The 12,520-nt window shown below is 39.5% G+C and overlaps 1 protein-coding gene across 1 annotated transcript; it reads right to left on the reverse strand.

The window, feature by feature from the left end:
* Positions 1–297: 297 nt before the first annotated feature.
* Positions 298–1,248, reverse strand: LOC102000823 (olfactory receptor 63). Its single transcript, XM_005360666.1, has one exon. The coding sequence runs from the start codon at positions 1,246–1,248 to the stop codon at positions 298–300; it is 951 nt and encodes a 316-aa protein (XP_005360723.1).
* Positions 1,249–12,520: the final 11,272 nt, after the last annotated feature.

Consider the following 12,520-nt stretch of genomic DNA (forward strand, 5'->3'; position numbering starts at 1 on the left):
GATATAGTGCACTGTGAGAATATCAGCTAGAAATTACAGAACTGAATAGAAGTGTAAAATATATCCAAAAGTGAAAATTGGTAAGCGTTCATAAAATATAGAAAACACCTTGCATGCATGACTCTATCAGAGATAAAGATAGCAAGAGGGACATGGTCATGCCAGGTCACAAGAGACCACAGCTTCTTGAGACTAAAGAAGTGTGAGAAACAAATCACTAGTGTGAGGCAAACACAGACGTACATGGGTGAACCATTTCATCAAGAGCTCTAGGGAAACCTGCAACAGAATTGACCCTTAGGAAGTTCGTTGATGGAAATTCCTGTGGAAGCTTCTATTTATAGCATTCTTTAACTCCTTATTCCTGAGGCTGAAAATAATTGGACTAAGAAAGGGGGTGAAGACTGTATAGGTGGTAGACATGAGGGTGTCCGTGTAGAGTGAATGGGGTCCCCTGGACTTGAGGTAGATGATGGAGGCGAAGCCGTAGTGCACAATCACCACCGTGAGATGAGACACACATGTGGAGAAGGTCTTCTGCCGGCCCTCAGTAGAGGGGATTCGCAAGATGGCTGCCACGATGAAGATATAGGAGAGGACAATGAGGACCAGGCATCCTATGAGGGGTGTGACACACACCAGGATCACAAAAACCGTGACAAGCGCTGTCCTTTCCCCACAGGCCAACTTTAAGAGGGAAAACACATGACAGAGAAAGTGATGGATCACGTTAGAGTCGCAGAAAGTGAGGTGGAAAATTATTAACATCACTGTCATCCCAATGAGGGAACCACCAGCCCAAGACCAGGCCACAAGACGAGCACAGCCTTGAAGGCTCATGAGCACGTGGTAATGCAGGGGGTGGCATATGGCCACGTAGCGGTCATAACCCATGACCATGAGCAAGAAGGAGTGAGTGTAGCCAAACGTGAAGGAGAAAAACAGTTGGTTAGCACAAGCTATAAATGTGATGGACTGATGCGTAGACAGCAGGTCAGCCAGCATGCGCGGGGTGATAACCACAGTGAAGAGGATCTCAGAGATGGAGAGGGCGCACAAGAAGAGGTACATGGGCGTGTGGAGTCTGCGTTCTGACCAGACGGCAGCCATGATGACCAGGTTCCCCAGGAGTGTGAAGAGATACATCAGCAGGTACAACAGGAAGAGAGCCGGCAGCATCTGCCGCGGGAAGGCTGAGAAGCCAAAGAGGATAAACTCTGACACGGTGCTGTAGTTCCGATGAGGCATGACTTCTGTGGCTGGTGAGATCAGAAACACATTGATGAGAACTCTGTTCTGAAACAGAGCAACAGCAAATTAAAAGTTCTGTGTTTGAAAAAGTTACTGAGTCTTTCTGGGTCTCATTCTCCCTAAAATTGTGCCCCAGAGAGCTCACAAATGAGTCCTACTAATATCTGAAAAATGAGTCACTCAGTATTATTCAAAAATATAGATAAGGTGAGAAAACTTCTTAGATTACTTCAACATGTTAATTCACTGTTCATCTAAATCCACATGAGAATGTGCATGAGCTGCAGGGTGTAGTGGTGCATGCCTTTAATCACAGGGCTCTGGAGACAGAGGCAGGTGGATCTTTGAGTCTGAGACCAGTTTGGTCTACAGAGTGAGTTCCAGGATAGCCAATGGCTAAACAAATGAACCTTGTCTCCAAAAAACCATCCCAATCCAACCAACAAACAAAAAAGAATGTTCATGGGTTGAGCTGGAGATGGCTGTTGTAGAGAACAAAAGCTCAGTTCTTAACACCTCTTTGGGCAGCTCACATGCATGTAACTCCAGGGGGGGCGGACACCCCCTCTGGCCTATGTGGGTACCTGCACTTATATTTGTACACTATTCATCCACCCCACAAGTAGAGACACATACACATAATTAAAATAATGAAATAACTCTAAATAAAGTATGACTGTGGACAAAGAGAAGCATATGCTCACTTCCCCAGGCATGCCCATTTTAAAATCCACAGTCAAACATTCCTTAGGAAAGGGCATACTTGAGGTTTTGTGGTCAAGTGGTTTTGGGTTGTCTCTTGAATACCAAGGATGATTCAGTGTCAGAAATTGTGCCTTGGCACTCATCACGTCAACCAACTACATTGAAATATCATGTGGTTCTTTCAATCCTGATATAAACTCATTTTCTGAAATGTAATAGGGAATTTCTCCCTTGAAGCCCCTCCTACTTTCGGGAATCTTTTCTCACTCTGTACACTTAATAAAAACTGAAGCCCTTAAGAGGCTTCTAAGTTGCTTTAACAACAGCTCTTGATCATATTGGAAGTTAATACCATTTTGGGGTATATACCCAAAGGATGCTCAATCTTGCCACAAGGACATGTGCTCAGCTATGTTTATGACAGCATTGTTTGTCATAACCAGAACCTGAAAACAACCTAAATGCCCTTCAACTGAAGAATGGATAAGGAAAAAGTGGTACATTTACACAATGGAGTATTACACAGTAGAAAAAAAAATAAAGACATCTTGAAATTTGCAGGCAAATAGATGGATCTAGAACACATCACACTGAGTGAGGGAACCTAGACTCAGAAAGACAAATTTCATATGTACTCACTCATAAGTGCCTTTTAGACATAAAGCAAAGAAAACCAGCCTACAATTCACAATCCCAGAGAACCTAGACAACAATGAGGATTCTAAGAGAGACATACATAGATCTACTCTACATGGGAAGTAGAAAGAGATAAGCTCTCCTGAGTAAATTAGGAGCATGGGGACCATGGGAGAGGATTGAAGGGGAGGGGAGAGAGAGGGATGGGAGCAGAGAAAATAAAATCAATAAAATAAATAAAAAGGAAGTTAAAATGGAATGTTTTAAATTATTTAATGTTTTCATATATCTATATATATAAAGTATGAAACATCTTTATGCTTCTGTCTGTTTCTATTTAGTCTGTGGAAAGGCATTGATTAATTGGAAACTTCACCTCCTTTTGTGTCATTAGGAAAAACTCATGTAGACACAGGAATAGTTTCAATGATACCCTGTAGACATCCCATGATAATTTAAAGTATTTTCTATGCAATATACATAGATTTACATAAATGTATTTTCCAAAACTGACTTTTCCATGTTAATAAATATGTAAAGGTTATATAAATTCCCAGTTTCAACCCTGAGTCGATTTTATATGATAGCACCTCTGCAAATTACTTCTGCAGTGACATTTTATTTAAAACTCAGTGATTCAGCTGTAAATATGATTTTTAAAAACTCCTCAAATTCCTCAAGGGGAAAAAACTGCATTATAATACTAGTCTTCTGAAAAAAGGAAAAGGAGCAGAGCTGTCCTCTCTGTTTCAGGGACAATTAAACAATATTTTCCCCGTTTATTGGCAATTCATTTTTTTCTCATGCAATATGTCCTTATCACATATTAATTTTTAAAATATAATATTTGTATTCATCCTTTGGGAATTATATATATATATATATATGTATATATATATATATTCTATATATACATATTCTACTCTCACCTCTTCCCCTGATTCCTAGATCCACTCCTTACCTCTCTTCCTCCCAACTGCACATTCTCATTTCTTTAATTACCCACCAATTCTAGGTTGTGCTCCCCACGTACCCATGGGTTTGGGGCCATCCACTGAATGTCTTCCTCTCTAGCCACCATCAGCTCTCAGCAACTCTTCAGCTAGAGGTTAGGTCTCCGGAGATCTTCCCACAGCATAGTCATTTCTAAAAGAGCAATATTGAAGCAACTTAGAGACAGATTAAGCTTATTAGAAGATTTAAAGTACTGAATTATTCAAAATCAAGTGTAATATTTTAAAAACCCACAAAATCTGGGCAATACATATCAAGAGAAATAGGTAGACTCTGTATTCATTTGTGCTAAGACAATGAATCCAATGAAGATACAAAAAGCTATGAATAAAAATGATTTGCATCTAATTCCACATTAAGTTAGAATCTAGAGAGAGTGAAGATATGAAGAATAAATATCAAACCATAAAGAATAACAAAAAGGAGAATAAGTTTGCTTTCCTGGGCTATGATAGAATAAATATGTAAAATCCCAGCATCAGGCAACTATCAAATTATAGGCTCTTTTGTCAACAAGATAGTTCAGATAATGCTAGCAAGCAAATAGAAAATTGGTAGATCATTACATTGTCTAAAACTGGCAAGAGAAATATATCTAGAACAAAGGAGTAACAGGCTAAACCAATGAGTAATGATTTGATGTAAAAAAAATAGGGAATGGATATGAACAGAAAGAGGTTACTAAGACATTAGCAGAGTAAACAAAAGAAAGGGGATATAGGAAAGAAGTCAAAAAGGAAGGAAATGAAGCCAGTCATTGAACTTTCTGTTTATAGTAAAATTCCCTAAAGCAGAAATTTTCCTGTGTTTGCTGACCTAGGAGATATAAGAAACCCTCAGAAATGTTGCTAGGAGCATAGAAAGTAGAAATTAAAAATGTATAGGCTGAGCCTTATAAGATGGTTCAGGGATAAAGTCACTTTCGGCCAAACCTAATATTCCAAGTTTGATCTCTGGGACCCACATGGTAGAATGAGAGTCCTTTGACCAGAGACTCCCATGGCATGCACTGCCCAGACCCTACACACAGAAAATGAACAAGTTTTAGGTGGAAAGCTAAAATAAAAATTAAAAAAATGTACATAGTCTCATGATGTGTAGTCTAGAGAACTTCCTCCCTGATGTCTACAATCATTTTCAAACCTATTTGTGAGCAAGCATGCAAAAATGTTGCCTGTACATTGATTTTAGCAAGGGGGCTTGCTTTTGTGTCTCCTTGTCTGCAGAGAAGGCAGACAAGATGGAGAGGAAGGAGACAGTGAACCCACTGCTAAGAATCAGAAACATGCAAAAAAATGTAAGTGGTTCTTGTTGGTAATACTGAATAAATAAAGCAAAACCATGGTGAAGTCTGTAGCACTGTTGTTGTTTAGAAATACCGGAATCATTTGTATGACCCAGTGTTGATGAAGCAGGGCGCAGCTGTTGAAGTCAGATACCTGCAGCAGTGATCCTCAACCTCAGCAATAGTGTATCAGCAAAGGCTGATTCTTTCTTGGAGTGGATGATGCCTTGTGCACTGTATGAGTCCTAACAGCATCTCGGCTTTCACCCACAGTATGCCAGTACATCTCAGTCTGTCTCTGTGTCTCCCTCCCTCTCTCTGTTTTTGTCTGTCTCTGTCTCCCTCTCTCTCATTCCAGTCACATCCACAAAGAAAATGAAGGCCTTTAATACAGTACTTGAAGTGGACACCCAAGAGATTGAAAGACAAAGCACTCTGGGCAAACAGCCCAGGTATCTGTAATACTCTGGTTTCTAGTCCCACACCCCAGTACCAGGCTAGGCCAGACTACAGAAATCACTGCTGTTGTGCCGTTTAATCCTTGGCCTCCTGGCTCCTTGTTACCTGGCCTGGTGCTTCTGTGAGGTACCCAGACTGTGTTAGTAGAGGTGCTTCTCCTGCCTGGAACTTGAATGTGAAGCCCACAGGAAGGTTTAGCGGAAAGCACACAGAGTTTTGAAGTGATTCTCTGCTCCTTATCTATGCCATACCCTTACACAAACCACTCCCAAGGGCCTCTTCAGAAACCCAGCCCAGAAAAGTTTCACTCAGCATCTGGGAATATAAAAGGACCTCAGTGGGCCCACAAACACTCCCTGCCCCCTCTCCCTCCCCAGAGAATCTTCAGTCTGTGCCAAGGATGAAGCACTCTGAGTCTGTAGAGAGAGAGCTGTCCTGAGACCTTTCAGGTCAAGATAGTGTCACAGGGAAGACAGGAGCTGGGGAGACCAGAGCAGAAGGCCAGGACTGTATTGTGTGGTAAAGGCAGTTTGAAGGCTTCTATGGTTGGGAGCATTGTGTAGAAGCATGCCTTTTCTTGGGCACTGTATGCATTCATCATCCTCTGGTCACACTGGACAGCCTGGCCTGTCTTATTGGTCACTTTCGCTTCATTTTCCGGTAATGAAAGTCAGTCCAACACAAGTGATGTGCCCTATGATACAATAAAAAATTAAAAAGATCCCCTGAGCCAGTAATTATTTTTTTGCTTGAAATCGTATGTGATTATTAGATGGAAATAAAAATAAGCTTTGTCTCCTTATTGCTTAATATAATAAGACAAGAAATTATGCCAGATTCAATATACAAGATAATGAGTCATATTTTAATTCTTAATTATACAATCACTATAAAGCCAGTCACTGGATTTAGACTAAGAATAAACATAAATACCACCAATTTTTTAAATTAGACTTGCAAGAACTAAATTTATTTTCTGTTCCTGTTGTTTGTTAAATATGAATAAATAACATCAAGAATGTATTCTGAGAAGAAAAAAAATTTGATGATGAAACTTTGCTCACCTTAGATGTCCAATAGTGCAGTAAAGCATTAAATTTACTATCCAGCAGAGAAGTTCACTCTTCTGTTAAGTCAGTCATCAAAGGTGAAGATGTGCTGTGCTACAGATATCTTGGGTCATAATGAAAATAAAACATAATTATTAACTGGCAGATATCCTTAAAAATTAATGCAGACAATAATTATTACTTTACAAATACTTTAAAAAGCACAACATCTACCTTATTTTAAGTAATTTGGTTGCAGATAAAAACTCTTGGTGTACTATTAGGTAGAAATACTCTGCTCCCAGGTAAAGCTGGATAAACAGGTATGAAACAGTGTTCATCCTAATGTTGCCCCCCAATGTTCATACTGAATGATTACCTCTCTACAAATATTTTGAAACATAAATATGATAGGTCACCTCATGGCAGGACAAGCCTCTACTCCTCACATGCTGGAGGTAGAGACAGGAGAATCACAAGTTTAAGGTCTAATTTGGCTACATACAAAGATTGTGTATCATAGAAAGTAAAAATATCAACCAATCAAAAGTTTATTTGGGCTCTACCAGTTTTTGAAATTGATAAAAAAATTAAATGTATATTTTTATATTTGTTTATATTTAACATATTATAAACTAAAAGGTTTAAAAAATCAGCAATAAAAAGAACAAAACTTGAAAAGAAATGGAATGGTGCCCGCATTGGTTGAAGAGAATATTTTCTAAGATCCAGATCAAATGTTCAAAATGCCATGTGTACTATGTTCTGACAATTTTTAATTTCTAAATTTAGCACAGTAAGATTGACAATACTTAATTAGAAAAGAGAACAAGTTACCAATATATTATGATAACAACCCCCGGAGCTCAATATATCACAACACTCATCTTTCTTCTTATTTTAATGCTTTTAATTTATTTACTGTTTATTTTTTAATTTTTAAAATTAAATTATAATTACATGTCCCCCTCCATTCCTCCACTCACACACTCCCATATCCCCCTCTTGCTCTCTCTCAAACATATGGTCTCTAATTATTGTTGCACATATAATGCATAAATATATAAATAAAACTTGCTGAGTCCATTTAGTGTTGCTTGTATTATGTGATTTCAGGACTGACCACTTGAGTACTGGATAGCCAGTTATGGTGTTACTTGTTCCTAGGAAGACTAATTCTCCCTCTCTCAGAAGTCATTAGTTGCCTCTAATTCTTTGTATGTGGTGGGATCCTTTAAAATATTCCCCTTCCTTGCTAGCATGTCTGTTGGTGTTGCCACTGTTCAGATCTTATTTAGGTAGCCATATTATCGAGGTATCATAAGGGTAGCTTCTTTGTCATTTCTAATAGATGCAATCCCACAGCCACTTTCCCGATCATCTGTTGTATTACTTCTGTCCCTCTTCTGATGTGCTCCTTGGGCCTTAGGGATATAGCAGGTTTTGTAGATGTAGGAATAGGGGCAGAAATCCTGTGATCACTTGACCTTGTATGTTGACTCGCTGTGACTTTCTGCAGTTGTCTCCATCTGCTACAAAGAGAAGCTTCCTTGATGAGGGGTGAGAGCTATGCTTATCTGTGGGTATAGACTAATTATTCAGAATACAATTATAAATTATACTCCTTTATAAAGTACTCCTCTAAGATCCATGACTTCAGTGACCCTGGATAGTTGGCTAGCTTTCTATTACTAGGCATGATTTTTCTTCTGCTGAGCAGACAAGTCCACGCAGGGAGTTGTTGGTTACTATCAAAATACAAGAACTACTCTTTCATCTTTAGGGTATCTTGTGCTAGTCATTGTTGTGAGTCATAGGCCTCTCATCCGGGCGGGACTTTAGATTACTTCCCTTTGGGGCAGCTTGCACACTACCCCCAATGCTATGAAAGCCAGCCCTCAGTGAGGCTTTCAGATGGGATCTAGATTGAATCCCCCAAGTCCTGTGTCTGAAGTGTATGGTGTCCCCAGCAGTAGGGACTTACCTTCTACTTCTAGGAGACATCCAGGTGCAACAATAATAGCCTGTTTTGTTAGGGGAGGCTCTTACACTCCTCTGAAACCACTAGAGAGGGAGAGTCTATGCCTGGTGCTGGAGTTTCTTTCAGAGAGTCTATGGCTCTTATAGAGAGTATTGTTACCCCAATTGTCAACTGTTGGTCTTAATTGCTGGTGAAATTGAGTCTTATTTAGAAAATACTTCCCTAAATCTACATCCAGTAGAGTACTGTCTACATTTTCCTCTAGCACTTTTAACATTTCGAATTTCACTATTCGCCTGCAGTCTCTGTGGAACTCTGAAACATAGCTTGACTAATACTGAGAGGACTTAGGTCAGTGAACAGCCACACGGCCAGACACTCCACTCTCTAGGTCCTCCCCAGAAGGACAAAACCCCAGGCCCCTCCCCAAACTCCCTAGGCTTTTCTAGCCAGGTACCAGGGAGTTCCCTACTGCCAGGCTGCCCCAAAACACAAACCAGCCAAACTACTAGCTACACCCTGCCCCCAAACCCACTATTCACCTTCATTCTCCATGATACTCTGAAATGCAGCTGGCTCCAATACTGAAAAAACCTAAGAGGTGAGTGAACAGCCACATGGTGGGATGGCCCACTCTCTAGGAACAATATACAGCAAGCCAACAGCTAACATCAAATTAAATGGAGAAATACTCAAAGCTATTCCACTAAAGTCGGGAACAAGACAAGGCTGTCCACTCTCTCCATATCTTTTCAACATAGTTCTTGAAGTTTTAGCAACAGCAATAAGACAACGAAAAAAAATCAAGGGGATTCAAATTGGAAAGGAACAAGTCAAACTTTCGTTATTTGCAGATAATATGATAGTGTATATAAGTGACCACAAAAAAATGCTACCAGAGAACTCCTACAGTTGATAAACACCTTCAGTGATGTGGCAAAATACAAAATCAACTCAAAAAAATCAGTAGCCCTCCTATACACAAATGATAAAAAAAAAAACTGAGAGGAAAATCAGAGAAACATTACCTTTCACAATAGCCACAAATAACGTAAAATATCTTGGGGTAACACTAACCAAGGAAGTAAAAGACCTATTTGACAAGAACTTTAAGTCTTTGAAGAAAGAAATGAAGAATACTAGAAAATAGAAAGATCTCTTATAAGATCTCTTGGATAGAAAGGGTCAACATAGTAAAAATGGCAATCCTACCAAAAACAATCTATAGATTCAATGCAATCCCCATCAAAATCCCAATACAACTCTTCACAGACCTTGAAAGAACAATAATCAACTTCATATGGAAAAAAATCTAGGATAACCAAAACAATCCTATACAATAAAGGAACTTCTGGGGACATTACCATTTCTCATATCAAGCTCTATTACAGAGCTACAGTAATGAAAACAGCTTGGTATTGGCATAAAAGCAAAGACACTGACCAATGGAATTGAATTGAAGACCTGGATATCAATCCACACATCTATGAACACTGGATTTTTGACAAAGACGCTAAAATTATATAATAGAAAAAAAACAAAGCATCTTCGACAAATGGTGCTGGCATAACTAGATGTCGACATGGAGAAAAATGAAAATAAATCCATATCTATCACCATGCACCAAACTCAAGTCCAAATGGATTAAAGATCTCAATATAAATTTGATCACACTGAACCTGACAGAAGAGTAAATAGGAAGTAGCCTTCAATGCATAGACACAGGAGAACACTTCCCTAAATATACCTACAGTAGCACAAACACTAAGAGCAACAATAAAGAAATGGGACCTCTTGAAACTGAGAAGCTTCTGTAAAGCAAAGGACACAGTCAATAAGACAAAGAGGCAACCTACTGAATGGGAGAAGATCTTCCCCAACCCCACATAAAACAGAGGACTGATCTCCAAAATATATAAAGAACTCAAGAATTTAGACATTAAACTTCTAAATAACCCAATTTAAAAATGGGGTACTGAACTAAACAAAGAATTCCCAACAGAAGAATTTCAAATGGCCAAAAGATAAGTAAGAAAATGTTCAACATCTGTAGCTATCAGAAAAAAGCAAATCAAAACAACTCTGAGATACCATCTTACACCTGTCAGAATGGCTAAGATCAAAAACACTAATAATAGCTTATTCTGGAGAAGATGTGAAGTAAGGAGAACACTCATCAATTGCTGGTATAATTGCAAACTTGTGCAGCCACTCTGGAAATCAGTATGGCAATGTCTCAGAAAATTGGGAATCAACCTACCTTAGGATCCAGCAATATTACTCTTGGGGATATACCCAAAAGATTCTCAATCATACTACAAAAACATTTGTTCATCTATGTTCATAGCAGCATTATTTGTAATAGTCAGAACCTGGAAACAACCTAGATGCCCCTCAGCTGAAGGATGGATAAAGAAAGTATGGCACATATACACATTAGAGTACTACTAAATGGTGAAAAAAACCAATAACATCTTGAATTTTGGATGCAAATGGATGGAATTAGAAAACACTATCCTGAGTGAGGTAACCCAGACCCAAAAAATGAATATGGTATGTACTCACTCATAAGTGGATACTAGCCATAAACAAAAGACATTGAGCCTATAGTTCATGATCCTAGAGAAGCTAAGCAATAGGGTGAACCCAAAGAAAAACATGCATAGACCCACCTGGAAATTGGAAACAGTCAAGATCGCTTGAAAATATTGGGAGCATGGGGCAAGGGGTAGAAAGATGGGTAGAAGGAGAAGAGGAGGGGAGAAGAAGGTTGAGGAGAACTTGAGGGAATGGGATAGTCGAGATGGAGGAAGGACAGAGATGAGAGCAAGGAAATAGATAACTTGATTGAGGGAGCCATGATGAAGCCATTATGGCTCTAGAAAAATTCCCAGGAATCCACAGGATTAACCCAGATAAAATCCTAAGCAATAGAGAGGGTGCTTGCCTTGCCCTGTAGTCAGACTGATGATTAGTTTAAATATCATCATAGAACCTTCATCCAACAACAGATGGAAACAGAGCCAGAGACCCACAGTGGAGCACTGGACTGAGCTCCCCAAGGTCCAGTTGAAGAGTGGGTGGAATGAGAATATGAGCAAAGAGGTCAAGACCATGAAGGGTTCACCCACTGAAACAGTTTACCTGAGCTAATGGGAGTTCACCAACTCTAACTGGACTGGGAGGGAGCGAGCATAAGACTGTAATAGGAGGAGCGGGCTGCCTGTCGTCCCGGCTACCCAGCCATCTCACACCCGAAATAACCACACAGAAACTGTACTAATTAAAACACTACTTGGCCATTAACTCTAGTTTCTTATTGGCTAATTCTTACATCTTAATTTAACCCATTTCTATTAATCACCACATGACTGTGGCTTACCAGCAAGATTCTAACCAGTGTCCGTCTCAGGCAGAAGATCCTTGGCATCTGCTACTCTGCCCTTCTTCCCAGCATTCAGTTCTATCTACTCCACCTACCTAAGTTCTGTCCTATCAACTAGGCCAAGGTAGTTTCTTTATTCATTACCCAAATGAAAGCAACACACAAACAGAAGGAACTTTTACACCATAGGACCAAACTAGTCCCTCTGAATGTGGTTGACAGTGACAGACTGTGGGGTCACTGGCAGTGGCTGTGGGATTTACTGCATGTACTGGCTTTTTGGGAACCTATTCTCTTTGGATGGCTACCTTGCTCAGCCTGGATGTAGTGAGGAGGGCCTTGGACCTTCTCCAAAACAATGTGCCTTATCCTCTCTTAGAATTGGAGGGGAATCGGATGGGAGAGTGTGTGGAGGGAATGGGAGGAGGGGATAGAGTGGGAATTTGGATTGATTTTTTTTAAAAAAAATCTAATAAAAACATTTCAAATTTCATACTCAGGTTTCACAGTGACAGACATGTGTCTAATTTCATTTTTCTCCATGTAAACACCCAGTTTCTCCAGCACCATTTGTTGAAAAAGCTGTCTTTTCTTCAGTATGTTTTGTTTGTTTCCTTGTCAAATATAAGGTGGCTACCGTTATGTGGGTCTTCAATTTTGTTCCATTGGTCTACATGTCTCTTTTTGTGCCAGCCATTAACATCATATTTTCATTACTGTAGCTCTGTAATTTATCTTAAAATCTAAAATGTTAA

This window comes from Microtus ochrogaster, linkage group LG3, assembly GCF_000317375.1.
Source record: "Microtus ochrogaster isolate Prairie Vole_2 linkage group LG3, MicOch1.0, whole genome shotgun sequence".
Lineage (NCBI taxonomy): Eukaryota > Metazoa > Chordata > Mammalia > Rodentia > Cricetidae > Microtus > Microtus ochrogaster.